The sequence below is a fragment of the Drosophila ananassae genome, chromosome XL, assembly GCF_017639315.1.
Source record: "Drosophila ananassae strain 14024-0371.13 chromosome XL, ASM1763931v2, whole genome shotgun sequence".
NCBI lineage: Eukaryota > Metazoa > Arthropoda > Insecta > Diptera > Drosophilidae > Drosophila > Drosophila ananassae.
Genome location: NC_057931.1, coordinates 11,261,219 through 11,288,415, shown reverse-complemented (window position 1 = coordinate 11,288,415; position 27,197 = coordinate 11,261,219). Strand labels below are relative to the sequence as shown.

The 27,197-nt window shown below is 41.8% G+C and overlaps 3 protein-coding genes and 3 long non-coding RNA genes across 8 annotated transcripts; 2 read left to right on the top strand and 4 right to left on the bottom strand.

The window, feature by feature from the left end:
* Positions 1 to 2,382: 2,382 nt before the first annotated feature.
* On the top strand, positions 2,383 to 4,309 carry LOC6504587. Its single transcript, XM_001966538.3, has 2 exons — positions 2,383 to 2,572; positions 3,045 to 4,309. The coding sequence occupies exon 2, from the start codon at positions 3,097 to 3,099 to the stop codon at positions 4,216 to 4,218; it is 1,122 nt and encodes a 373-aa protein (XP_001966574.1). The 5' UTR covers positions 2,383 to 2,572; positions 3,045 to 3,096; the 3' UTR covers positions 4,219 to 4,309.
* Positions 4,310 to 13,442: 9,133 nt separating this feature from the next.
* Positions 13,443 to 18,554, bottom strand: LOC6504909 (titin). Of its 2 annotated transcripts, none has more exons than XM_032453410.2 (4): positions 18,339 to 18,554; positions 16,748 to 18,286; positions 15,815 to 16,690; positions 13,443 to 15,758 (listed from the first exon to the last, which is right to left on the bottom strand). In XM_032453410.2, exons 1-4 carry the CDS (start codon positions 18,540 to 18,542, stop codon positions 13,554 to 13,556), a joined length of 4,824 nt encoding a protein of 1,607 aa, XP_032309301.1. In that variant the 5' UTR covers positions 18,543 to 18,554; the 3' UTR covers positions 13,443 to 13,553. The 2 variants fall into 2 exon arrangements, with proteins under 2 accessions (XP_032309301.1, XP_001966573.3); XM_001966537.4 differs by having other exon boundaries at positions 16,748 to 18,271.
* A 650-nt stretch (positions 18,555 to 19,204) lies between these two features.
* Positions 19,205 to 19,741, top strand: LOC116655463. Its single transcript, XR_004310535.1, has 2 exons — positions 19,205 to 19,337; positions 19,388 to 19,741. It is a non-coding gene; the product is annotated as an uncharacterized LOC116655463 (long non-coding RNA).
* A 493-nt stretch (positions 19,742 to 20,234) lies between these two features.
* On the bottom strand, positions 20,235 to 22,120 carry LOC123257562. Its single transcript, XM_044717213.1, has 2 exons — positions 22,054 to 22,120; positions 20,235 to 21,369 (listed from the first exon to the last, which is right to left on the bottom strand). Exons 1-2 carry the CDS (start codon positions 22,063 to 22,065, stop codon positions 21,079 to 21,081), a joined length of 303 nt encoding a protein of 100 aa, XP_044573148.1. The 5' UTR covers positions 22,066 to 22,120; the 3' UTR covers positions 20,235 to 21,078.
* Positions 22,121 to 23,504: 1,384 nt separating this feature from the next.
* LOC123257561 lies at positions 23,505 to 24,383 on the bottom strand. Its single transcript, XR_006507663.1, has 2 exons — positions 24,352 to 24,383; positions 23,505 to 24,288 (listed from the first exon to the last, which is right to left on the bottom strand). It is a non-coding gene; the product is annotated as an uncharacterized LOC123257561 (long non-coding RNA).
* An 11-nt stretch (positions 24,384 to 24,394) lies between these two features.
* On the bottom strand, positions 24,395 to 25,822 carry LOC116655464. Of its 2 annotated transcripts, XR_006507662.1 has the most exons (4): positions 25,488 to 25,822; positions 25,376 to 25,437; positions 25,263 to 25,304; positions 24,395 to 25,190 (listed from the first exon to the last, which is right to left on the bottom strand). It is a non-coding gene; the product is annotated as an uncharacterized LOC116655464 (long non-coding RNA). The 2 variants fall into 2 exon arrangements; XR_006507661.1 differs by having other exon boundaries at positions 24,395 to 25,304.
* Between the last annotated feature and the right edge of the window lie 1,375 nt (positions 25,823 to 27,197).

Genomic DNA, 27,197 nt, shown 5'->3' with positions numbered 1-27,197 from the left:
TTTGAGATTTATTTTTCCATCAAAGGTTGTGGGAAAAGTGTCTTATGAAGTGTATGGGAATTTATGAGAAAACTCAAGATTAGGTTCTAGAGGATCTAGGAAAACCTTCAAAAAATATTATACTAAAATATATCATTAAATAAAATATTACAAGTTTTTAAAGTTATTTTTAGAAGCCAATTTTCCAATCCAACTTACAATGGATTCTTTTTGTAAGAGGATATAAGCTTTTTAAAAATTATAAAAAATATTTTATAAACTATATTATAAAATTTATAATTAATAACACAAATCTATATGTGTATATATAATAAATATACTAATATATAAATTAATAAACACATCAATGTCTAAACAAAGTCCCTCAATGACTTAACATTTTCTGGAACCCTATATTTCCCATCTTATTGAAAGCCATTAGTTCTTAAATTTTATGAGAGTTCCCATGGGATCCAAGATCCTCTGGGGGTGGTCTAATGAACTTGTATCACTTGAAAACCTAAAAATAAAACTGTCCAAAAATGCCAACAAGTGCCAGGAATAAATAAAAACCAAGTCGGTGGCCCGGAAGTGTTTTGATTTCTCAATGGGATGTCCTTGCAAAAATCAAAAGGACCTGCTGCCATTAACTTCCGATTCATAAATTTCAAACTGCTCCATATATATCCTTTTTTTTTGCACAAAAAGTGCCAAATAAATTAGGCAAGAAAAAGGAAAACAAATAATAAAGATTTGCCAGATGTTCTAAGGACGGCTGCGAAAATATCATAAATTTGCACGATCAGAGAAAGGTGAGGAGAAAGTTTGAAAGAGAGAGAGTGATATGGAAGAACAGGATATGGGAAGAGGAAGCCTTTAACCAATAAATTGCGAAACAATTGCACAATTTTCCACAAGATATTCCTCCAGGCAGCGGCGCTCCTCTGCCTGTCCCATAAACAATGGCCAGAAATTACAAAAACAGCAAAGGACACAATGCCCAGGCTCCGGTCCTGGCCACAGTGTTTGTGTTGTCCTTTTCTTGGCGAAAAAATGAGAGAAAGGCCAAGGACGAAGGATCTGGAAAAAAGTAAAGGAATGGGGGGATATGAAAATATTGAAACATTTTTAATACCCTGTTTTTTTAGAAGAATATTTAAAACATTTCATAAAAATAAGAAAAAAGACTGTGTCTTATGAACTGAAATAACTAAAAACTATTTCATTCAAAATAAAAAAAAATAATAAAAACTTCACTGCCTTATCTTTTATTTTATGTTTTTTGGAGGAAATACTTTCAAGTATCCCTATTTAATTAATATTTTTGCCAAAAACATAAGTAAATATTACATCAAATTAAGATAATAAAAAAATAGAAAATATTAATAATTTTAAAAACAAAGTTTAGACAAAGATTTAAGAAAATTTCAAAATCAATACATTTATCATCAAAATTATTCTCTTTCCTTTTATTAAATAAATTTTAAAACAATATATATAAAAATTAAATTTAATCGAGTGCCACACTACCCTTCAGGTAATTTTCCCGCAAAAAAATTCCAGGGTACACTGGGAGCAAAACGAAGGTGAAATGAGCCACACGCTGCGAGAAAGGTAATTGAAAATTATGTTTTGTGGCGTAAGAAGCGAATAAGAACAGCTGGCCAGCTATCCTTTGTCTCTGTTTGTCGTATGCCACCCTTCTCTCTCTCGCTCCCTGGCTCTGGCAGGATCTTGGCCAACTGGGGAATGGGCCATCGAAAATCTCACGACCATCCTAGATTCGCACAGCTGTTGGCAGGATCGTAAATTCGATCAGTTAATGGCCATAATGCCTATCAAAATGATCGTAAAAATGGAGATAATATATAGATCACATACTGTATATCATATACTATGTAGATCAAAGGGAAAAAGCCTACAGAAGTTGGATTATTAGTTATTAATTGATAAGAAATTAGTTACGTATTTATAGAAGAAAGTTTTGGGGTTAATCTATAAGGATTAGGTTCTAGAGGTCTTGGAATAGTTTTGAATTTAATGCCTTTAGTAAACAATACAATATTATATTTTTTAAAACAACAAATTAAACAAAACCTATTACAAACGACTAGTTAGTCCCTAAAACTTATTAAAATATAGTATTTAAAAGAACATCCATAAATATCAAACTAATTTACACCCAAAACCCCCAAAAACCCTAACCTCTTGTCTCCTCCACCCACTTTCCTTAAAACTGATTGAAGAAACCTTTTCAACTTTCCACTTTCAACTGCGTCGGTGGTGGTTGAAAGACTCTGCGCAGGCGCAACACGTTTACCCTCTCTCTCTCTCGCTTGGCTCTCTCTCTTGTCGCTCCCCGGCGCCTCTCGCTCTCCTCGTTCTCAACTTGGCTAGCTGAGGCCGGCGGGTTGAAAGGAGAATCATTCGGCGTTTCAACCTCAAGGAGAACGGATACATCCTCCAGAGAAACGTGCAACGGGCGAGAATATCCGTAGTTCCAAAATATCCGTAAACTATTCTTTTTTTTTTCGGTTGAGCAACAAAATCAGTGAGAAGAGAAATCAAAGAAATATTGAAACCTATTGAAAAGGTAAATGTTCAAGTGATGGAATACAAAACCATAATTTTTTGGCAATTATGATTTTTGAAAAAATACAAAACACAAAATAATTGGTCATGTCGAGTTGAAAGTTCAATTAAATCGAAACTGGCCAGAGTCCAGAAATTAATTGCTCGTGAAGAAGTGGTTGGCAGTCTCCCTCTCCTCCTTTGAGATTTCACTTTTGCTGCTTGGCTGATCAATAAATATATGCACATACATATGTATATAGTTGGATATCCGAATATATATACATATATATCTATATATATATATATATATATATATCAGAGTACGTCGCGGAAAAAGCGCGCCAATTTTGCCGAAAACTCACCCGGCAACTTTGTTGGAACATTTTTGTTTTTATTGTTTTTCGCTTAAAAGCCAAAAAGTCAGGAATTCGCAGACAGAACCAGAATCGAACCCACTCTAACCCCGCCTCCTCTCTTCTCTTCCTTTCCAGCACCCACTACTCCAAAAAAAATTTAACAAAAAGGAGCTCCAACCGAGAAAAGATGCTCAAGTGGGCCGTCAACCAGCCGAGACCTTCCTACTTGGCCAGGGATGAGCTGCTCCTGGCCGGGGCCACTGAGTCCAAGGGAGTTACCAGCTACAGCGAGTTCCACGCCCTCCGGGGCAAGCTGAAGAGGAAGTCCTTGAGCGCCATAGTGCCGGGCCAGGGCAAGGAGAACCAGATGACCTCCACTCCGCTGCCGGCCAGCTCGCTGCTGCCGCGGACTCCGCTGCTCAAGGACCTCAGCAACATCCTGGCCACTCCCACGCCTCAGGTGGAGCTAGGAGCAGCATCTGCAACCCAAGGAGCGCCCAAGTACGCCTGCACGCTGCCCACCTTCGAGGCGGAGTACTCCCCGAGCTCCGTCATCCCGGGGCCTCTGATCGCCCTGCGCGGAGTGGGAATCCCGGACAGCTACTTCGAGAAGCCGCGCTACCTGGAGCAGAAGCCCCTCCCCGCCCCCAGCCAGCCCAGGACCAACCAGACCCTGTCCTCCAGCCAGATGGGAGACGTGACCCTGGAGAGGATGATCGACGCCATCCTGGAGAGCAACCGGAAGACCACCAACATCCGACCGCCCAGGCAGCACAGGCACCGACACCCCCTGCACCACCTGAGGGGCACCACCTCCTCCGCCGCCACCCACTCGCCCACCTACCGCCCCGCCTTCGACCCCGCCAGCGACCTGCGGGAGTACTGGAAGTCGCCCTCGCAGCGGGAGGCCTCCCTGACGAGGTTCGAGGAACGGGAGGTGTGCTCCCCCGCACGCAATCCCGGCCAGAGCCGCAAGCGGCACTCCCTGCAGGTGCTGCGGAGGCAGCGGGTGGTGCGGCGCAAGCGGAAGATCACCACCAAGATCTCCTCCAGCGTCCGGCAGTCGGCCCAGAAGCTCCTGGCCGCCGCCAAGTCGGGAGGGGGAGGAGGTCCTGGGACCAAGAGGCGCCACATCAGCCCGGACAGCGGGCACAACTCCACCACCGACCTGGAGGAGGAGGAGCAGGCCGGACTGGGTGGCGAGGAGTTGGAAGCAGCCTGCCACTTGGAGGGCATGTGGCTGCCCTCCCACCCGGCTAGGGATGCCACCAAGAGAAGGCTCAGCTTTTCGCTGGCAGATCACAGCTGATCCTTCTGGACTATTACTATTTTTTTTTGCATTTTTTTTACTAGCCTTAAGAATATTTTTTTGTCGTGGAATAAATCATTTTTATGCAAAATTAAGCAAGAGGAGTTGCGCGTTTTTATGTTTCTTCTGGCTCGGCTGGGATAGTTTGGATGGAAACCACAAGGAGAGCACCGCAGTGGCCGGCAGTTTATGCAAAACACCTCGCGAGGATCGCTGGAGCGTGTCCGAAAAGGGATTCCTTGACACGAAAGTGGAGAGCCCAGTCCCAGGCCCAGGCCCAAGACCAAGTGTTTTATTTTCTTTCGAGGCTTAATGAGCGTTTTAATGCTCGGCCAGTAAGGTGGAAAGGGGAAAGGGGTCTCCAGTCCCAGACCAAGTCCAAGTAATGAGGGCCGAAGGGCAGGGGGCTTAGACCACAAAAATTGCCACCCAGACCCCGATCCCGATCCCGATCCCAGACCCGCAGACATTCACGCTTCAAATGCACTTGATTCCAGTGGGTAAACATCAAATATTCTTCACTTATTTTTGGTTATTTTGTTAGAAACTAGTTACCTGGAAAAAATTACAGGTAACCCCCCCCTCCGAAGAAGAGCTACTCGAGTTGGAAAATTACCATTTGAACGGCAAGGGCAGGGGAAGGGAAATAATTACCGCGTTTTAAGAAACCTTCAAGATTCCTAAGCTTCTTTTAATAACACATTTTCCCAGGGGTTTCTTGGGAAGAAGATTGCTTAAAAATAATATTCAAATTGGTTTTCTTAATATTTTTAATATTATTTTTAAATAAATGGGTGCATAGTATTATTTTTTATGGTGTTTTTTAATAATAGGAATATGATCTATAAAGAACAGATATGCAAGGATATGTTACAGATCCATGAGGTACATTTGTTAATGAATTAGATACAGATATGAAATGATTATTACAGATATAGAAGGATTAGTATTTTGTATAGTATTATAGCTAGAAATATTTTTATTATTATTTTTTTTAAAGTATTTTTTAGAACTTGTACAGCTTATATTGTGAGGTTTAAACAGAGAGTTTGAAGAATATTATTTTTAAATCCTATATCTTTTGAAATTTAAAAGAAATAACTAGTGATAACTGAGAGACAAATATATATAAGATTATTATGAGAAATAGTCATAGTTATTAAATAACTAATAGTAATAGTTATTATTAGAATTAGTCCTTTGTGTTTTAACAATTTGTAATTCTATTTTTAAGTTTGAAGAAGAAGTTTGGTTAGGACCAAATAGCCTTCTTACTAACCGGTTCTATCCTATAACTATAGCTATGGGATAGTTATTATAATAAAGATGAAAACTTGCGCTCCCGCTGTTTTGACAAAAAAAGAGAAGACCCAGGACACTTATTCCCACAAATCCTTCTCCCCAAGGCGTCCAATTAGATATGTAGATTTTTAGAAAGACCAGTCTGGTCAAGAGCAATTAGCCAAGACGGGCAGTTGACCAGACGGATGACAACCTATCGATGGCCTAATCCGCGTTAAATGAGCTGTCATAACATTTGGCATCAACCCCCGACTCATCCAGTCCACATATGTATGCAAATGCCAGAGGAATGTCTTATGGGGGAATGGGTTAACACTCTCCTTCTCACAGACAGACAAGTAGGGCCAGAATGGACAGAATATTTTCCCAAAGGAGCACCAGAAGACTCTGGTAACTCCTTCTCCTTCCAAGCTGCGCTGATCACCGGAGCGTGAAAAAGGGGCTGGGAAGGCCTGGTTCCTGGTTCCTTCGGCTCGATACTGACCATTGTGAGACTTGTCAGGCCGAACAATGTAAAAAACATTATTATTACGGCGGAATGGCAGAACGGCAGAGGCAGAGGTTTGTGTCCTTCCGGGTTCGAGCGGTCAAGCAGTTTTCTATTTTTCCAGATAACCCCGCCAAAAAAAGGATTCGAATATGGATAGACAGGTCCTTGCTGTCATACCCTCGTCCGGAACTTAAACACTGATGTTGCATTGTCGCCTTTCTTCAGTTTTCCTCAAGGGGCAGCATATTATTCCCATTATTATTATTATCACAGGGTCTAGGAGGGCCTGAGCCATCTAATGACCGGACTCCGTCCAGCTCTGAACTTGTCGTCTCATTTAACATGCATTTCTGTAATTTCGTTTTGATTGAAAGTGAAACGGATACTTCACCCGACCCAAATCCCAGGAAGTGCTCTCTTTTTTCGGATCTTTGTCTGCAAAATGTCATGGATCGTTGACGAGTAATAACTTTCGGATAATGATCGTACTTGGGTTTTATTTTTTTTTTCAGAGTCAGAGTTGCATAACTGATGGTAGATATGGTTAAATCATTTCTGTAAAGTATAAGAGTTTTATTAGAAGAGGTTCTATGTTTAAAATATAAATTTAAAACAGTAGGAGTACCGGTTATCATACATCTACGTATATACATGGTAGACAGTATTTACTGTATAGTTCAGTCTTAACCTTTTTCTTGGTTTTCTTAATCAAAATGTTTCAAATAAATAAAGAACTTTAATGTTGAATATAATTAAGGTGTAACAGTACCAGGTACATTATAACAAATGTGCTTAAGCTTTATTTTTGTTATAAAAAAATTAAATAAAAGTTATAATAGTAAAATTAAACATAAATGAGGAAGCATTTTACATAAGAAGTACCAGGTATCATATAGTAAAAGATAATAAACAGCCTGACTATAAACTATACCTGAGTTTTCATCTAAAAAAAATATCTAAAGAAGTCTAAAATCTATAAAAATCTTTAATTGCAGCAAATGGAAAATAAGTAGAAGTCTCTAGTGAAAATAGTACCATGTATCACATTATGATTCATTTTTTAGCATTATTCCTCTACTCGCTTATAAAAAATTATTTTATACAAGTTCAAAATCAAGAAAAAGCAATAAAAGAGGAAGACATGCCTATGATTAGGATAAACAGGAAAGTGTCTTAAGAAAGTAGTACCAGGTATCATACAGTACAAAAAGGATCAGATATAGATTTATTTTGTATTTTTAAACATTTAGTTAGGTTTTCATTATAAATAATGGTATAAATAAAGGTAAATATATTATAATCATATGCATAATTATCCTACATTTTCAGATCATTTCTAATAATACTTCTAGTAATAATACCAAGAACTACTAAAAATTATTTTCTAAAAGGTTAAAATATCTGATCTTGTTTTAAAAACCCCTTTCCACATCATAATTGAAATGTTTTGATATTGAAGAAGACCCTTTGTAGTTTATGAATGTGTAACAATTAAAGGATCTGTCGATCTGAAATCGATTGAAAAACCATTTAATGGCACACTTTTGTTCGGCTTGTGGAAAATGTGGGGAAAATTGTGAAAAATCGGGGAAATGAAATGAGAAGCGGGCGATGGCCAGGCGGGTGTGGGCACACTTCAATATCTACTCTAATTGCGATTTAAACGTTTCTCGAGTGGCGAAAATTGAAACGAGCGGCAAAAAGGACGAAAGGACGATGCACCCGCTTATTTTTGGACACAAAATGACAAAAGTTGGAAAAATCCAATGCCGGGATAGCCGGGATTCGAGGTCGTGTTCGAGAGTCCACCATGCACCTTTCGACCCGCACTTTTGTTGTTATCCTGCTGTCATTATCCTTCTGCCCGCTTGTTAGAGAGAGCCAGAGCTATAGACACAGAATAAGTGTAAGTGAGAGAGAGTGAGAAAGTCGAAAGCCACGCACGCGCCTTTTCTACTTTATTATCGGCTGGCGATCTGATCGATCGGCAGAAACAGTTGCAAAAACAGGACATACAGGGGATGGGGAAGGGGACGGGGAAGGGGAAGGGGGATATCCTGCATATCCTGCATGTCCTGTCAGGAAGTCAACGTCACTCGCCGTCGACGTGTGTGCAAATGTGTCAACATGTGCAAAAACAGGACACACACCAGGCCCAGACACACACACGCACACACTGCAATGCCCAGGAGACTGACAGGATAAAGGACATTTAACAGTTATATTCCTGAATTCTGCGGGCCATACCACCATCTACAAAAATAGTATATATTTTCTTATATTATAATATGAAGGATTTTAAGAGGTGGCTTGGAAGTTAACTAATTTTTCCAATTATTTTCCAAGATAGAACTATTTCTTGTATCCTAAAAATTAGTTTCCTTGAAAATAGTATCCTGCACCCCCAAGAAAGGTGCTAAATGTGCTCTTAAATAAAAAATATATTTATCGAAAGGACTCTAATTTCTAGCCAAGTTCTAACGAGCCGTATCCTTCCAAAAAAAAACAAAAAAAAACACAAAAAAGAAATACAATTTCACCTGTTGGGCAGTTCAATGTCCTGCTCTTTTGACTTGGCTGCCACAGTTTGCTGCTGCATTGTCCTTGACTTTCTTCCAGGACATCCTTGTGTGTTTCTTTTGGGTTTTTCGGACCAATTATGAGAAGAAAACATGTTATTTGGACTGACAAACCGCTCATCAGGCAGGTGGAAAGGTCACGGCAAGTGGCAGGATCCAGGCGAGGTCCTTCAGGTTACTTAGATCCCAAAGGAGTCATCAGTCCAAGGTCCTGGTGCGGTCACAGCTGAAAATCTTGACCATCAGGGGTTCCAATATATTTTTCTCGCATTAAATATTTCGAATACTTACCTAATTTAATTTAAAACTCTTGTTAGTAATCTTAGAAATATCCTTAAAATTAATTCAGAATCTTAAAGCCCCTAAAAATAATTAATCTTAATTTTTTTCCGTTCCAACTATTTCCAGGAAATAAAAATTTGAATAAAAAGGAAGATGATCAGTTTCTATAATCAATCAATTTTTAGTCCTGGCCCGGATAGGATATATCTACATATATGCATTCCAGGGAAATATTTCCATAAAAATGCATAAAAACAGGCCCTCGAGATGATCAATCTTTTTGCATAATATCGTCATGCATCATCGCCAGGTCGGTCTACTGACTGATATATAATTGCCAATATTCCTTCCAAGGACCAAAAAAAAAAAAAAAACGGAGCAAAAGACAAGGAACAAGGAGCAACCCTTTCGAGGGGCAAGGACGAACAAATGTTGCACATCATTCCCCCGGACGCATATCATTAATGCAAATCAATGGGCCAGGACACCCCAGGACGAGCATGCTGGCATGCCAGGACTGTCATGTCATTGAAAATATTATTATAACAGTTGCGTGTGCGAATATCCTTAAAGGATCCGCAATCGGCAATCGCCAATATTCTATCTGCAATCGGCAATCCCTGTTGCAATCTTTGGTCCTTGCGTCCTTAGAGACCCTCCCAACCCTTCATTAAGTGCGGCTCACTTGACAGCAGACAACGCTTCCGATGTGACAAAATCATTATCCTTTATCCTCCATCCTTTATCCTTTTTGGAAAGCCGTGAGATTCACTTGAAGTAGCAGCCTCGACAGAAAAGAAAAATTTAAATGAACTGAAAAAAACGGATTAGAATCGAATCATTTGCAATTTTCCGCATTCCCTCCGCAATAATGAGAAGAAATGCAAAAAAATCAAGAAAGGATAAGGAGGTAAGGGTGTCCCGAGGGTGACAAATGCCAAATGATGATGCATCCTTCCATCCTGCATCCTAGTTTTTCGCGGCATTCAAAGAAAACCCCTTCCATGATCCTCGAAAACTGAATTGATTTGCCAAACAAAGTTGCACTTCAGTTCGGGGTCGTCGGGGTCTCCTTTTCCCTTTTGGGGGTGCGTCCTGTACAGGTCGCATTCGGTAGGTACGGTAGGTAGATGGCGTGTGTGTTACGCTACACTGATCCTGGCAGTGCCCAGGCCCTGTTCTAGAGGCCATATGGAAACAGAAAAGTCACTTAAAGTCTTGGCTATTTTGCATAGAAAACCGGCAGCTGTGTGCGAAAATAAAAGGGAATATATTAGTTATTAGGTTAAAAAATTAAAAATAATATAATATATACTAGTGCTAATACATATTTATTATTTATATTGTTCCTAATATTATTCCTTTTAAATAGTGGATATTATTTCCTGAAGGAAAACCTAATTATAGTCTTAGTTTAGACTTGATCCTTTGGCAGATGTGGCCGCCATAACCTTTAACCCCAAAAGAACCCATAACTACGCCCCTAACTAGCTAACCGTAATTGAAGTTGAGAACCCAGGCGACACCCAAAAAAAAAAAAAAAGAGTCCTAGAAATCAAATATCATATATCAACTTACATATCAAAACAACGGCGAACAAACAACAACAGAAAAGGATTCCAGAGATGGATCGAGTCAAGACTGAATGGAAATCAAGAAGGTCCAGGTAGGAGTCACAAGGACTCACTTCCATTACATGCAATCACACCTTTTGCATCCTAGGCCGCCTCGTCCTTAAAGGCAGCTGCCTTATGCAAATCACATTTATGCAAATTCCCAGGACACATGATAGCTATGCCTCTCAGGCTCAGGCTCGGGCTGGGGCATTTATGAATTATTGAACTATTGGCAGTCAAGCAGTCTAAGCAAATATAAATTGAGCAATAAATTGCTACCCAACAGCAGCAACAGTCACATGCAGGACTCGAGGACATCGATACGCGTGAGTCCTTTTTTTTCGGCTTCTCTTACTTGCATTGAGCATTTTTCCTCCCCGCTCGATAACATGTGACATGACGCAGTCGAAAATGGAAAAGAAAGAGTCCAGGGACCAGATCCAGATCCAATTACGATAGCCATTCTATGTCCTTCTCCGTCGTCCGAGGAGCAGCCAAGGAGCGAGGAGCAGCCAAGGAGCCGGCCAATTAGAAGGGTCACTCATCCGTCTGATGGGTCCAAATTGAGGTGACCGCGAGGCCACGTGACCACGTACTGCAGCTGACAAGTCCTCCTCCTCCGCCTGCCTCCTTTCCGGGCCAAGTGCATCCGAAAATATCAGCAATTTGAATGAAGATGTTAGCCAGCAGGGTCCAGTTTTTTAAATAATATTCTTTTCCTTTAATCTAGAAGGGAAAAGAAATTAGAACTACTATATCTTCGAAGCATTGAAAATAACGTACTTCCATATAATTTAAAAGACATATCTTTGCTTCTGGACCGATTCTTGGTGAATCTGCATCAAAACTTTGAACCAAAAGCTAATTTTCAATTTTTTCAAAATTTTCCCATGGATCCCCTTTCAATAACCATGAAATGCCAGGGGGCGGAAAATACGGTACTTGTGGAAGCTATATCTTTTACAATTTTAATCCGACCCTTAAGCGGGATACCTTAATCGATTTCTGGACCGATTCTTGGTGAATTTGCATCAAAACATTGAACCAAAAGCTAATTTTCAATTTTTTCAAAATTTTCCCATGGATCCCCTTTCATTAACCATGAAATGCCAGTGGGCGGCAAAATGCGGTACTTGCGGAAGCTATATCTTTGTCAATTTTAATCCGATCCGTAAGCGGATTTCTATTAAATATTCTTTAGACAATGTTTAACTAATTTGCATCAAAGTTTTTCGAAAAAAAAGAGAGACAAAAAGTCTTTGGAGTCAGTTTCGTGCTCTTCACTTTTCGCGTAGTGGTCAGATTTTAAAAGTTGCCCCATTTTGTGAAAAAATGGACGTTTCTCCCGGTGCATGGGTTGTCAATCAACGGAATGTCCTGGCAGCTGGCTGGTGGGACAAAAAAGCAGCGAACAAAAAACCAGAGAGGACAAAGGACCCATCCCATCCGTTTGGCTTAAGGCGGAGAGTCTTAAGAAGTGTCGCCATAAGCCAGATGCAAATGCAGGGCACCCACACCACATTGTCCTTGCCGTCGTCCTTCCCGGCGTTGTTGTGCCAGAGCAGCTGTCCAAAGATCCAAATCCAGGAAGGCATTGTGCAACCGAGAAAAGGATTTCCATTCCGATTCCGATCTGTTACAGGATTCGCCCGCAATAGGAAAGCAATTGCCGCAGGACTAAGCCGAGATTCGGAAATTGGAATGGAAGGAGATCAGCAGAGATAAGGAATTAGGAACAAGGAAGGACCAGGATCAGGATCACAACAGGATCAGGATGTACGCATATGTGAATGAGGCGATGAATGGAAAGGACTCGATGAATGGCACACGCTCCTCCCGGCAGGGACACCTCCTCCACCTCGGGTGGTGCGTCTGCTGATGCTAATGAGGATCAGGACAGGTTAGCTACCTGTATCCTTAAACAAGGACCCTAAATCACAGGACCACGGGTAGGCGTTGTTAATCCTTTCGACACTTAATTAGTCCGGCACTCCGACACCATACAAATCGCCATTCGTCCTGGATGATCGGTCCTCACATAGTTACAGGTCGTCCAGATCTGAAAGATCCGGAATGAGATCATAAAGTACGTTTTCCTTTATCTCACCCGATCTCAGTTGTGGAAATTCACAGGTTCCGGCTGAAATACTTTAATTTTAATCCCTTCAGGGGAGGGACATAAGTCTTGTGAAAGTTTTTAAAAACAAATAAGAGTTTTTTATAGAAATAGTTCATGTTTTGGTTAAAAAATAGTAAGATTTAATGGATCTGATTTATAGAAAAGGTTAATAGGAGTTAGATTACATGGATCTTTTTTTTTTTAATAATAATGATACATAGGCATAGAGGTTCTTACGATACATATAGTCTATAGTTTTAGTTAAAAATAATTCGATCTAATAGATCTGATCTATAGACCATATACAGAACCATAATAAAGGTTCTATGGGACTAGATAGATTAAAAGTACTTAGTCTCCTTTGTAACCTTTTTTATTAAAAATAATATATAGGAATGGGAGTACTTATGGTTTATAAATTTGGTTAAAATACAGATAAATCTTATAGATTTATATATTATCTGATCTACCTAAACTCTCTTAAATTTTTTTATATAATTTATAAGAAATAAAAAATAAAATTTAAATATTCTGAAAGCGTTTCTGAAAGGTTTCAAACCCGCAACTTAAATTACAAATCTTCCAATTAAATCATAAAAATGTATGATTTAAGTATTAAATATATATCATTTAATTAATAAATATCATAAATACACCAATTATTAATTTAAAAAATTTAATTAAAATATATAATTATAAAATATTTATGGAAAATGTTTAAAATCAAACGTAAAATCATGCTTTTTATGAGATAATTGTTTGTTTTAAAATTAAAGTTAAAAGTTCACGACTAATTTAACCTGAAAATAAATTAAAAAATAATAAACATTAAAAGTAAAAATAAAATAAAAACATTTGTTAAAATAATGGGTTAAGATTAGTATTTAATAAAGTTGTAAGTATAAAATGCGAGCATGAAATTAGTGAAGATTAGTAAATGATTTGAATTATTTTTTGGGCTGGGGTCCTCCTCCCTTGTCCTTGTCGGACTTGGAGCGGAGATTGGCGCGGGCCTTGCGCTTCTCCCAGAGCTCCCGCTTCGAGGATGCCATGGCCTGCTTCAGGCCCGGTCGGCCGTGGCGCGACGGAGTGTCCCGCACGGCCACCGTCACCGCGGAGAGGAATCGGCTCCACCCGGGACCGCCGCCAGCTGCCCCGTTCCCGCCATCCATCCCAGAGGCCACTTCGTCGCCGACCTCTTCACCGTCTTCGATGGAACTTCCTACTGGATCTTCGGCCGAGCCTCCGGCTGCCACATCGCCCTCCGATGGGAATCTGGGCAATGGGAGTTCAACGATGTCGTCTCCAGCTTCCTCTCCATCACTTCCTTGCTCCAGCCGCTGCGGCACGTACTCATACGGATCCGGATCCCGGTCCGGCACAATCATCTCCGGCTCGTAGTGCGGCACGTGATGCGGCAGAATCAGATCCGGGTCGCGATCAGGCACCTCGTCCGGCACAATCCACTCCGGCTCATGGTCCGGCTCAAGCCACGCCTGCGCTCGCTGCTGCTGCACCTGCTCCTGGAAGGCCGGATCCCGCTCGTCAATGTCGTAAGCTCCCAGAGGCACCCCGCCCTGTGGGTGGTTCAAGTGGCCAAAGTCCATAGGAACCGACACGGACACAGACACCGGCACGTTACCCGGCACTGGCACCTGGAACTCGACCGGAATCGGCAGCCCGATCGGCTCGGATGCCCCCTCTTCAGGTTCGGTCGACTGGAGTGCTCGCTGTTCGGGCGGGATCTCCTCGATGACGATGACCCGGCCGGGGGCGCTAACGTTCTCGATAAGGTCGTTGAAGAGCCAGTTCTCCGGAACCAGTTGGTTCGGAACAATGCCCGAGGTATAGTTCGCCCGAGGAGGATCATCGTGGGGCAGCGATAGCGGTGGTGGCGGAGGCGGAGGTGGTGGAATTGGTCCGTAGTTCTGTCCCTGGACTGGGTAATCCTGGCCTCCATGGGCGCCCTCAACTCGGTCGTCGTACCCACCTTCATCGTCGATGTCGAATGCCTCCAAGGCCCGTATAGCAGCATCGGCCTCTTCGGCGACATCAATGGCCTGCTGGGCATCCCTGGCCATCTGGGCCTCTCTTTCCACCCGGGCCGCCTCCACCAGAGCCACATCTCGCTCCCTCTCCTCTCGCCCCTCCCTCTCCTCTCGCTCCTCCCTCTCCTCATCCGCCTCCCGGGCGTTCATGGCCCTCATCGCCTTGAGGGCCTCCATCGCCTCCAAAGCCTCCATGGCTTCAATCGCCTCTAGAGCCTCCATGGCCTCGATAGCTTCTTGAGCCTCCCTTAGTTGCTTGGCCTCCTTGGCGGCCCGCTTCTTGGCCTTCATGGTGGACTTCTTTTGGGCCCGCTGCTCCTTCTTGAGGCGTCTCTTCTGCTTCTTGGACTTGGCAGGGCCCTTAGGACCGCCCGGATTGTTCTCCTTGTTGGCCTCGTCCGGGGCACTCACCTCCTCCAGCTCGGAGGACAGGGTATCGGATTCCTCGAGCAAATCGAACATGTTGGAGACCACAGTCTGGGCCTGGGATGGAGGGGATCTGCCATGGGGTTTGGGCAGAAGATGCGAGCCAGTAGGAGCCCTACCTTGGGCATTATGATTGTGGTGGTGGCCCTGGCCTGGAGGATGATGATGCGATGTGGGATGATTCCTGGCAGCGCTTGAGTGCTGGCCACTGTTCTGGGCCTTCGGCGGAAGACTGCTCTGAGGTGATGCGTTGGTCTGGGCTTTCGGTTGTCCCTGCATCTTGGGCAGCACATTGTTCTGTGACGGAGGCACTGGTGACTTCTCCACGGGCTTCTGGGGGGATTCACGGCCGTTCCTGCCGGCAGGAGGCGTCACCTTAAGTTCCCTTTCGGGTGGACCCTGATTCCGGAAGATGCGCGTGGACTGGACCAGGTTGGAGTTGGCTTCGCGGAGGACAACCCGCTTGGAAGTCACCAGGTTTTCGTTGATGATGGTTTCCAGGAAGTAGGAGTCGGTGGAGCGACGACGGCTCTTCATAGGACTGCGATCGCCGTAGTACTGCCGGGGTCCGTTGCGTCCCGACGAGTTCGGTGGCTTCGGCAGGGACTTGGCGGACTGGCGAGTTCCCAGAGGCGGCCAGTAGCTGATGTTCACCACTGGGCTCTCCGGCGTCTTGCTCTGAAATAGAAGAGAGATCATCAAAGGGGTTCTACTCTAATCGTTCCAGACCTTACGCTTTTCGGAGGATTAGACGAAGCTTTGGATGGGGGAGTCCCAGTGGATACGTCTTTTTTCTGCTCTAGATGGGTGGGTTTTGCTTCCTTATACTTTGGAGGAGCAACCGGCTTGACCTCCGGCTTTGGTTCGGGCTTCATGTTCGTCGGCGCTTTCGTTTCCGGCTTTAGGATGGCCGTGACCTGCCGCTCTTCCGGCTTCAGGATGGCCGTGACCTGCCGCACTTCCGCCTTCAGGATGGCCGTGACCTGCCGCATCTCCGGCTTAATGTGCGCCGTAACCTGCTTGTCCTCCGCCAGATGCTTCCGGGTCAGAATCTTCACCACCGGAGGATCAGTCTGCAGGGCCTTGCAATCCTGCTGGACAGTGGCCTTGCCTCTGGGAGGAGCCGGAGGCTTAGCCGGAATCGACTTCGGAATGGCTATAACATCGGTCTGGATACTCTTATGGTCCAGCTCCAGGGGAGTGGGCTTCACTTCCTGCGGCTTGACCACCCTCTGAAGGATCTTCACCTCGGAATGCGGAATCTGGACCACCTTGAGGGTCTCTTTGACTTCAACTTGTTTCGGTGGAGGGACTTCGTCCGGCACAGGAGCCGGAATGGGCGGTGGAACTGGTTCCACATCAGGAGAAGCAACTGGTGGCTGGATCTGCTCCTCAGCCGGCAATGGAGGCTGCTCTAGATCCGTCTCGTTCGAGGGGTCTTGGTCGTCCTCCATCGGTGGAGTATCCGCTTCCATGTCCTTACACTCCTCCTCAGGCGACGGCGGCGTCACCATCTTCTGGAAGGCCTCCAGCTTGTCATGTCTGTCCTTCAAGGAGCCCCTGACCAGGCGGTTCCTGGAAAGCACCGACTTACGGCGCACGATCACGTGCTGAGGAAGGAAGATTGTAAAGAAATCTGGGAGGGAATCGGATTAAAGGTCACTTACACGGCCGATGATTTTGAACATATTGGAGTAGGACTCCTCCACGACGTTACGTGCGGGCGGAGGAGGAAGCGGCGGCGGTGGCGGGGCCTCTTCCTTCAGGGCGGAGAACTCGATGTCGATGGTGAGCTTGTCGGAGGACTTGGTAACGCTGACTCCGGGGGCCACCTTCACCTCCACAACCGGCGGTGGCGGCGGCGACGGCGACGGCGCCACTTGTGGCACTTGCGGCTCCGGGCGAGGAGGACTGGCATAGATCGGACCCGAGATCGCCGGCGGAATCTGGCGAGCATGGTGGACGGCATGCATGATCGCCGGCTGGGCATGATGTGGCATGTGTGCGGTCATCTGGGCTGGCATTTGGGCAGGCATCTGGAAGTGGCCCTGGTAGTGGCCCGGCATCTGTGGCTGCATCGGAGCCTGCATGGGAATCTGGGCCGGCATCTGGACGGCGTAGTGCCCCTGCATCGGTGGCATCATGATCTGGCCCTGGATCTGCGGTGGCATGGCGATTATGTGGTGTCCTGATGCGACGGCCACATAGGTGGGATGATGTATTGGCTGGGGCACAGCCTGGATCGGAGGTGGGATTACCATTTGGACGGGACGTGCGGCCGGTTCGTGGTGTGCCGGCGGTGGTGGTGACTGTGGAGGGCGTGGCGGCGGCTCCGGGCGGACTGGTGGTGGCGGCGGCGGTGGTGTAGGAGGCGGTGGGGCCTCCACTACTGGCACCATCACATTATACTGCTCTGGCGGAAAAATCGGTGGCGATGGCGGCGGGGAAAGCGGCAAAGCGACCGATTCCTCCTCTTGCTCCTCCATATCATAGTATGGAACCTCCTCCTGAGGCTCCTCCATATCATAGTATGGAACCTCCTCCTGAGGCTCCATCTCATAATTTTCGATAATCTGCTGCTGTTCCTGATCGGGATTTTCAACCTGCCCGTTCTCAGTCTCCAGATCACTCTCCGTCTGCTCCTCTTCCTCCAGAAACTCTTCCTCCATCTGATCCAGCTCCTCCTTTTCATCCTCCACTTGGTCATTCTCGGCAGACAGCTGACCCACCTCCGAGTTGTACCAGCAACCATTATTGTAGAAGCCAATAGTGCCTTCAAAAGTAGCATCCGCCGGAGGAGGCGATCGGTTCGACTCGGACTGCTCCGGACTGGCATCGTCCGGCGGCGGCGGCGGCGGCGGTGGTGGTGGATCTGATGGAGGTGGAGCAGTCGGTACAGGAGGTGTTGGATCTACCGAATCCTCCTGAACAGTATCAAGAATCACACTACTATTATTATTGAAGGTACCATTATGGTTCCTTGGAGCACGTGGCGAGTTACGGGGATGGGAAAAATTCTGATTCCTCGGTCCGGGGCACGATGACTGGTTATGATGATGGCGTCCACCGCGACCGCCGCCCTGAAAGCGTAGACCGCCACCGGTATTCAAGCCACCACTAGCACCACTTGCACCACCACTACCACTACCACTTCCTGGAAATGCACCGTCTTGCGAATTGCCGCTACGCGACTGATAATTGGGTTTCTGTATTCCAAAATCACTTAAATCTCAAGGGTATATTTCATTCTCTACTTACATTCGCAAATCGGTGGGGGAATTCCATTGGAAACTCAAAACTTTTCTCGGCTGGGACACGTTTTTCAGACGAACTATCAACTGACTCGGCTCGTGGCGAAAATCGGAAAGGGAAACGGAAGTGGAAATGGAAATGGAACTCTAGATGACGTTTGGTGACACATGGGGATCCCGTTGTTACCAGACAGCCTGGCGACAGGTCCATGAGACGCCCTGTGGTTCGGGGAATTCGTCAATGGTGTCTCGATTGCGCAGGGACGCAAACAGCTTTGCCGCCATAATTGAAAACTTTTGATTTATGTGGGCGGGGGGGGTCACACTGGTTATCGAAATTCATCTAAAATGTTAAATTTTCATTTTATTCATTATTTTTTTAGGGTAAAATAAGCTTTAAGACATGAAATTAGGATGGAAAGTGATATTTTTTTTGATATTTCTAGTCCGACTTTAAAGTTAAGGTGGAATATTTAGTTTTAGTGACGAATGCAGTAAGTTTTTTGTTTGTTTTAACAATAGTTTTAGATTGTATCACTAATACTACTTAGATATTAAAACGAAAAGGCTTCAATTCATTAATTTTCTATTTAAATATCTTTAAATTAAACAAAAATGACTTCTTAACAATGTTACTTAACAATATTAACAATATAAAAACACTTATCATTTTCCCCTATGAGATTTTTTAATTCATTTTTAAACAAACTTACCTTAAATGTCTCAAACTTCTGTTTAAACTTATAAAGATATAAATACAAACAAATAACCATTATTCAACTAAGTTTTGTTTATAAATTAAAAATTCAAAAGTTCGATAGGCATAATAACAAGCCGGAAAGCAATCGAAAAAGCTTACAAGTTTGGCCACACTAAGATTAAGACACTTTAATTTGCATCATTCTTCTTCTTGAATGTATTTCCAAGAACCAGAAATTAAAAAGAAAATTCTACCAAACAAAGCGGCAAAAATATAATTTTTGCGATAAAAACAGATAAGAAATAGGTCAGAAAGTTCGACTGATTTCGTCACTGAAGGTTAACCCTTTTTTTTAGCTTTTCAAGCGGAGGTTAAGCTGCCGCCCTTTGCCACGCCCTCTATTGTTGCCCCCACAAACAAAGAGAGAAGGCCATCGTCCCGAAATGACAACACAAACGCCTCACAAATAATCGTTTAGCTCGCCCATTAGCATATTTAATTGTTGAGAAAATTACCCAAATATAATCCGGCGGGCACTACCGAGTCCAGAACTCCCAATTCCGGCGGAAAACAGCCCAAAAAGTGGCGGAAAAGCGCGGTTGATCCCGCGACCCGGAATGAGAAGAGACCGCAAGAAAAGTCGCGAAGAAAAAGGAAAAGCAACAGAGCCAAAGGGTTAAAATGCAAATGAAGAAAGACCAAAGGTCCCAGGAGAAAAATATATATGTATATAAGGAAAACGTGAAAGGATCGTTAAGGAATCGGAGGGGTTGGGGTGTTGGAATAGAACCACGATCCTGTGACTGTTCCTCACATCACATCCCATCCCATCACATGTCATCCCATCCCCGGGAAGGATTGTCAAACGTTTGACAGGACGCGGATCAGGTTCCTCCATGGGTCCTTGGGACAGCGTCTGGAAATTAATGCATGCTTGCAATTAAATTTGAATAAAATGTTAAAGTTATCGTTCGAAACCCCTTTTTCGTAATTGATTAGCCAGCGGCAATATTTCGAATTGTTTTGGGATTTCTTTTTTAATAAATGGGTTTCAGAAACTATTTTTTTTCCATATGACTTTAACCACAATTGTCTTAAATGTTAGTTGAAAAAGGAGACTTTAAGATTAGTAACTAAAGTTTACAACAAAGTTTTTAAACATTATATATTTTATTATTTTAAACTTATAAAAAGTGGAGCTAAAATATATATCCTTTAAAGTATAAAACCCCTATTATGCTAGGTCCTTCACATTTATTTAAATTGTATTTTTGGGATCACTTGGTCATCAGTGACCTGTGACCCGCGGATGTCCTCTTTCTGGGCGTCGCTAATTGTTGTTAAATTATTGACCCTTGGCCCTCTAAATGCCTCCATATGTCGTCGAGGGCGGGCTCATTTTCTGTTTCTTATTTGTTTAACTAAAAACTGGCCACGTGACCTTAAGTCACATTATAATATAATTAAAATTGTAAGACACAGGTAGGCTTTTTTCAGAAACTGACATTTTAATGTATCAGATCTCAGGCTATAAACTATAGATCTCAGGATACTGTCTCAGGATTCATTACAAAATGGCCTACAAAAATGGACAAATCTTATACACAATTTTAAGCATAGTTTATAAAATATTGTAATAATTCTCAACCTCCTTGAGGATTTTCTTTCAAAACTTATATTAAGAATTGATATTCAGTATTAACCAGAATAGTACTTAAAGTCCTTAAGATTCTTGATTTGAAAAATTGTATACCAATTTTTAAACATAGTTCCTTAAATAGTATAATTCATGGACCTCTAGGGACAGAAGCTGTTTCAAAATAAATTCAAATCGAATAAATCCCATTGAAGTTTATTGTTTTTTTTTATTCACAGGAGGCTTAAGGTATTTTTTCGCAAAATCGGCAGGCAGAAAAAATTGTAAACTGGAGCAATGAGAGCTCATCGCGAGTACGAATATTTTTTCGCACGTTTAAAATTGGTTTGTGGATCAACCCTTAACCCCTTTAGCAGGGCCGGGGCCGGGGCCGGGGCCGGACTAACCCTTTTAACCCGGTGGCGGCGGTGGTTGTGACCCCGGCGGTTGTCTCGTGATGCTAAACGTATTAACCCATGACCGCTTTAGCCATTGTTTATTGCCTAATTTGCGGTTAAATTTTGATTTTGGCACAATGATTTCATTTTCGATTTCACATTTTTCGACAGATTGAGATTTATGTGTTTGCCAAAAATAATAAATCTCCCCGGCGAGTGTGCGAACTATATTCGTAGATTTTTGTAAATTTTGGCGCGATGTGCTCAGCCACAAGGAAACACAAAGGAAACGGTCCTGGAGGTCCTGGAAGATGTGAGAAAGGTTTAAGATTTGGGTATATATTTTCATTTGAATGTTTATATAATATATAGGAAATATTGATCGACTTTACTTAGAAAATAAGACATTTTTAGATTGAAAATTTAAATGCAAAAGATTGAATAACGTGTCCTTTAGATGGGAATTTTCTGGTAGAGCCCTTTTAGATAGGAATATAAAAATTAAACCTCTAAAAACGCATTTCATAAACAAAATAAAACTAGAATTAGAAGAATTATAAAATTAAAAATAGAATAGAAATACACAAAAGAGCTCTAAAAATTAAATATTTAGACGAATTATAATCGTCACTAGGTCGATCCATCTACTTCCCCTACTACTTACTTCCCTAAAAGGAACTTCTCTTTAAAGTAACTCCATAAAATACTCCAAGAACTCCCAAATCTAATACCTCCCAAGAACTCCAAAAAAATACCCAAAACTCCAACTGAAAAGAAGGCAACATTAATCATTAAAGAGCCTAAAACTTGAGTCACCAGCCCAGGGCAGTGCGTAAAATCAATTAAATACAAAACGGACAAAAAATACTCGAAATATAATGAGCAATGACCAACCACCGGGCAGGAGGTAGGAGGTAGGAGGCAGGAGGTGTCCTGGAAGGGTCAAGGATCGGGGCTGGCATAATGATAAACTGTCAAAACTACTCACCGCTAGATCCATATCAGAAAATTGCAATTCGGTGGCAAAACCAAACAACCAACCACCCCATTACGAAACCCACGCGCCTAACACATTAACGCGGACCACAGGACCTCAGGACCACAAGGACGAAGGACAACAAGGACCTGCTGACCGACCGACCGACCGACTGTCGATCGAGAACTTTATGACTTTTGGAAATGCGTTTCCACCGCCCTCGAAACTCCCTCTTCTGATGTAATGTCCTTGACTATTTTTGGGGTTAATTTAGGGTTACTCGTGGGGTTTACGACGGGAAATTTGTCAGACGCTGACAGTTTTCAATTATATGTTTTGCATATCGAGTCGGTTCTAATGTGTTTGTGGCATGTTTCCGTTGGAGAGGAAGTCAGGTCCTTGCATAATTACTAAACACTCTTTTCCTGCCCAGTTGCCATGGCTTTTGAAGGACTTTTAGGGACTTGTCCAAAGTAGTGATTCATTAGTAGTGTTTTTTAATTAAAAAATAGAGTTTGTAGGTCTGTATGTATTTTATAACAATTAAACATAAAAAATATATACTTTTTTTAGAGAAACTCTAACAAACTTTAGCTTGCTTTACTTTATTTATTTATATTATAAAATTACTACTATTATATTTTTTTCTTTTTTAATAACTCTATTTAATTAAAAAGATAAAAACTCTATTATGTAATAATTTTAAGTCAAAACTCGAAACTCAAAAACTTTACTTTCAAAAAACTGTTTTTTAAAGGTACTTTTTATGAACTTTTGTAACATAAATAGACATATTTCTTTCTCCAAATGTTTCTTATTCCATAATACCATGTTATTTTTATATAAGTTCTATAAGAAAACACTAAAATTTCAAAAATAAAGTTTTGAAAAACAATTGTCTGTTGTTTCTGTCTGTTGTTTGAAAACTAAGCCTTTGGAACCTAGCCTTTCTATAGTTTATATAAAAAATCTAGAAAATAAAACTTATTTCTTCAAAAGTTTCTATGGAAGTTTATCTATTCTATACATATAGGAAACTATGTATAGAATACTTTCTCGATTCTATAGAAAGTCTAGAATATCGAAATAAATCTCCTAAACTACTTGAAACCATAAAACCTTTCGAACCAAACCCCATTTAGTTCAAAAACTCACTCCCATTTAGTTGAGTTTTAAAGCAAAACAAATAAATGCTTTTGGGAAATGGCATCGCAAGCACTTAAACGCTCCATAAACACATAGATGAATGTAATTATTATGGATTAGGATTATTTACGGGCAGGATATATATCAAGCAGGACATTGGGCGACGTGGAACTGATTTATTAACGTCCTTCGTCCTCCGTCCATTGACGACTTCATTCCGAGTCTGTTCCCAGGTAGGATTCATGGCGGTGGTGGTAGTGGTGGTGGTGGCGATTGCAGGACACCGAAAAGGAAGCGACAGGACACGACTGACCAAAGCTGTTTACACCAAATTTATGTCACAAAATCAATTGTCCGACACACAGGGCAATAAAAATAATGAAAACAGGAGCAGGAGCAAGAGAAGGTCACTCGGCCCTCGGAAACTTGAGAATCAGGATCAGGATTTTAAAACAAATCGAAAAACGTTGCATGAATTTTCCAAGCCACTGAACCACCCGGAAGGTAGAATGTCCTTTTGCGACCCCGCCAAGATTGTCGCGTCGCCGTGTAATAAAGAGGTCACTCGTCGATCGCCTGGCCGCCTGGCTGTTGTCCTGGCCGTTCTGGTCGATGTCCTGGCCCCGTGAACCCGTATCCGGGGTGTTGTTTGTTTTGGTTTCGTGATTACAGTTAAAGGATTACAGTGGCCGCGACATGGGCGCGAACTTTGCGGTCATCAGAAGTCCTGCTGACTTGCTGCAGGACAGCTGCACATGGGATTACTTCTCTTCTTGTTGAACAGACAGGACCTCCGGGGCATTGATGATCTTGCCCTGCATTAGACACGTTTGTTACATTCTTCTCTTTATTTTTTTTTTTTTTGGAGCAGCCTTGTCGCAGACAAAAGCACTTTGTTTGCCGCCCAGGATCTGCGGCAGGATGCGGTTTTTGGTTTTTGATTTTTGATCGCCGCACTGGTTTATGCAATGTCATATCCTGTCGCATATCCTGTCACTGCATGGCGTGATAAATGAAAGTAAATGATTCCCAAGGACAATCATCCCACCAGTTTTCCCACCGGAGGTCTAATGATGCAAGTATTGAAGAGCCATGGAGATCCTAAAGGACATACATATATTATTAGAAATGGTTTCTTTTTTTATAAATATTTTTAATACTTACGTTTGTGTAAGGGGATTGTTCTTTTTTGTTTTTAATGGTTTTTTATGGTTAAAATATTTAAGAAAAATTTTATTTAAATTTAGCAAGTAAGGTAGACTATCTTTAAAGTTTGTTTTTTAAAAAAGAAGGTTTTTTTTGGGTCTCTAAGTCCTTAAACCTGAAAATCTCTTCATAATCCTTTCAAAATTATATATTTTCTCAAAGTTCGACTTTCTTGAAGAGCCATAGTCTATAAGAAACTCCTGTTATTAAAAAAACATCTGTTATTAGAAATGGTTTCTTTTCTTAAAAATATTTGTAATACTTACTGAGGTGATTACTTTTTTATGGTCTGAATATTTAAGAAAAATTGTATTTAAATTTAGTAAGTAAGGTAGACTATCTTTAAAGTTCTCTATGACCTTAAAGCTGAAAATCTCTTCACATTCCTTTCAAAATCAAAGCTAGAGTCCCACGGAAACACCTCAAAAACATCTGTTAGCTGGCTTGTAAAGCCCGAAACCCGTCCAATAAAATATGATACTTATTACACATAATCTCCAGCCATATATAACAGATATATAGTCCGTGTCCTGTTCACTGATGTGTGCATAAATGACTTACAAGTAATAAAAATCCGCCATGGGACAGTGGAAGTCCGCGGGGCGGGTTTTCTGTTTTCTTAATTAATTTTCCGTGTTTTTCTTGGTCTCGGGATGTCGGATGGGATGTCTCGGAACTCGTGGTCCCTAAAAAGCCGGATCATCAGCAGCCAAAGGCACATCTTTCGATTGAAAAGTTGGCAGGGGTCGCCGTCGGGTCAAAGGGTCAACAGTTGATCGCCCTGGATGCTGGGTTGCCTGGGATGCCCGGGATGCCCGGGTTGAGAAACAAAAAAAGGGTTGAATAAATAAATGCCATAATCCAATTACCAATTGACCGCGTAGTCGCGCGTAATGTTTCCCTTCCAACTGCTAGTGTTTAAAAAAAAATATTTTAATTAAAAACATTTTTTATTTAGGAACTTCAAAAAACATATACCTACTTTTCAGAAGGAATATGCTTTCATTTTTAAATCCAAAAATCCAGGTAATACATCCATAATTCCTATAAAATATTAATGATTTTTAAATATTCTCGCACTTCCACTCACTCACCTTCATTCTAAGCGAGTCCTTGGCAGATCCTTGCCAGGAACTTGAACAAACGGAGACAGCTGTCCTTTGGGTGTTGCCTCCTTCGTCGATTTTTCACTTTTCCATTGTTGAGATCCTGCCGCTTCCTTTTTGTCAATGTGCACAGTTATTGCGCCAGCTCCTTGAAGTCGTGTCCTGGTTTTTTTCTCCTTCTTCTTTTTTTTTTGTCAACTTCTTCTATTCAGGACTCCCTCTTTTTTGGCAGTGTGTGGCATGTGCCGCTCCATTGTGTGCCAATTTCGAAGCCAGCTGCCAAGTTCTTTTGTTCCAAAAACTATATATATCTTCCAGCTTCCAAAAAAATCCAGAAAACTGCGCCAATTACGCTGCTCATTATCTAACATGAAAAAGGATAAGGAAAAAAGGACTTCAGCTGCCAAAGTGGAGAGCTTCAATTAGATTTAGGGGAAATCATGGGTTAATTTTGCCATTTTCTTCAAGGATTGGCCAAAAAATGGGTCTTTTATTGGGGGGTTTTTGAATGAAACTAATTTTTAGAGATTTTTTTAAAGGAAATAATTGGTATTATTGTTTTCTTATTTTTTAGGGGGTTTTAAAGGTTAATAATAAAGTTAAGAGGGTAAGAAAACTTGCTTATTTTCTTAATATTATTAGTTTTTAAAATAATTCTTAAACATATACCTTAGATGCTTTTTTTGTAAAAGTTTTTTCTAGTTTGTATAAGTTTTATCTTGTTATTAGATACTCAAAAACTTTGAAAAATATAAATTTTTATTTTTATTAAATATTTTCTCTTATAATAATATTTTTTAAGTCAAACTCTCTATCTATAATCTCTTTAATTTCTAAAAATATTCAATTATCATAGGCAGCTGTTTAGAAATTACCATTTTCCCTTTAAAATTATTATAATAAAACATATTTTTAAAAAATGAACAAAAAATACATAAATCCCTTATTTAAATACCTCGCCCAACACCCACCCAAGCTGGATTGGCTTTTCCAACTTTTCCAATTACCCGGAAACCTTAATTTAATTCAATTTTCCCGCTATTGTGTCCGTATAAACAGTTCATTAGAAGACCCAACCAGTTATGAATTATGAAACTCAAAACTCCAAGTCACAAATATACATATATTTTGTTGTATTTTGAGTAAATAAATAGAGGAACGGGACACTTGAAATTACGCTTAATTGGTGAAGGAAACAATGCCGTAAGGCATTCGGTACTCGGCATTCGGGGGAAAATGATAAGGAAAACTCCCTAATTACAAACAAGATTTTCCACGGAAATCTAATTCAAGGGGTTGAAGAAGCGCCTGGGAATTACAATTTTGATCCAAAGTTTTATTTTTTTTTTATATTCTATTTGCGATCAAGTTGCAGCTTAGAAAATGTCCCACGTCTCCCCCTCGAAATATTCGAAATTCGATTTTTTAATAAATATTTGACATGGAATTTTCACTTAAGCCTCCACGGAAAATCCATTGTGTGCAAACAGGCGGTGGAAATGCAACCCTAAGCGGAAAATTTGTTTAAACAACTGAGCAAATATATACTGAGTTATATTTCTGAAGGGGGTAACTTCTTTATACTTTTTTTTATTTCCCCTAAAATCTGGTGTATTTCTCCCCCAAAAAAAATTGATTCTAAAAAATTGTTAAGCTGGCAATCAAAATACAAATAATATACGGATAGAGAGAAGCCAT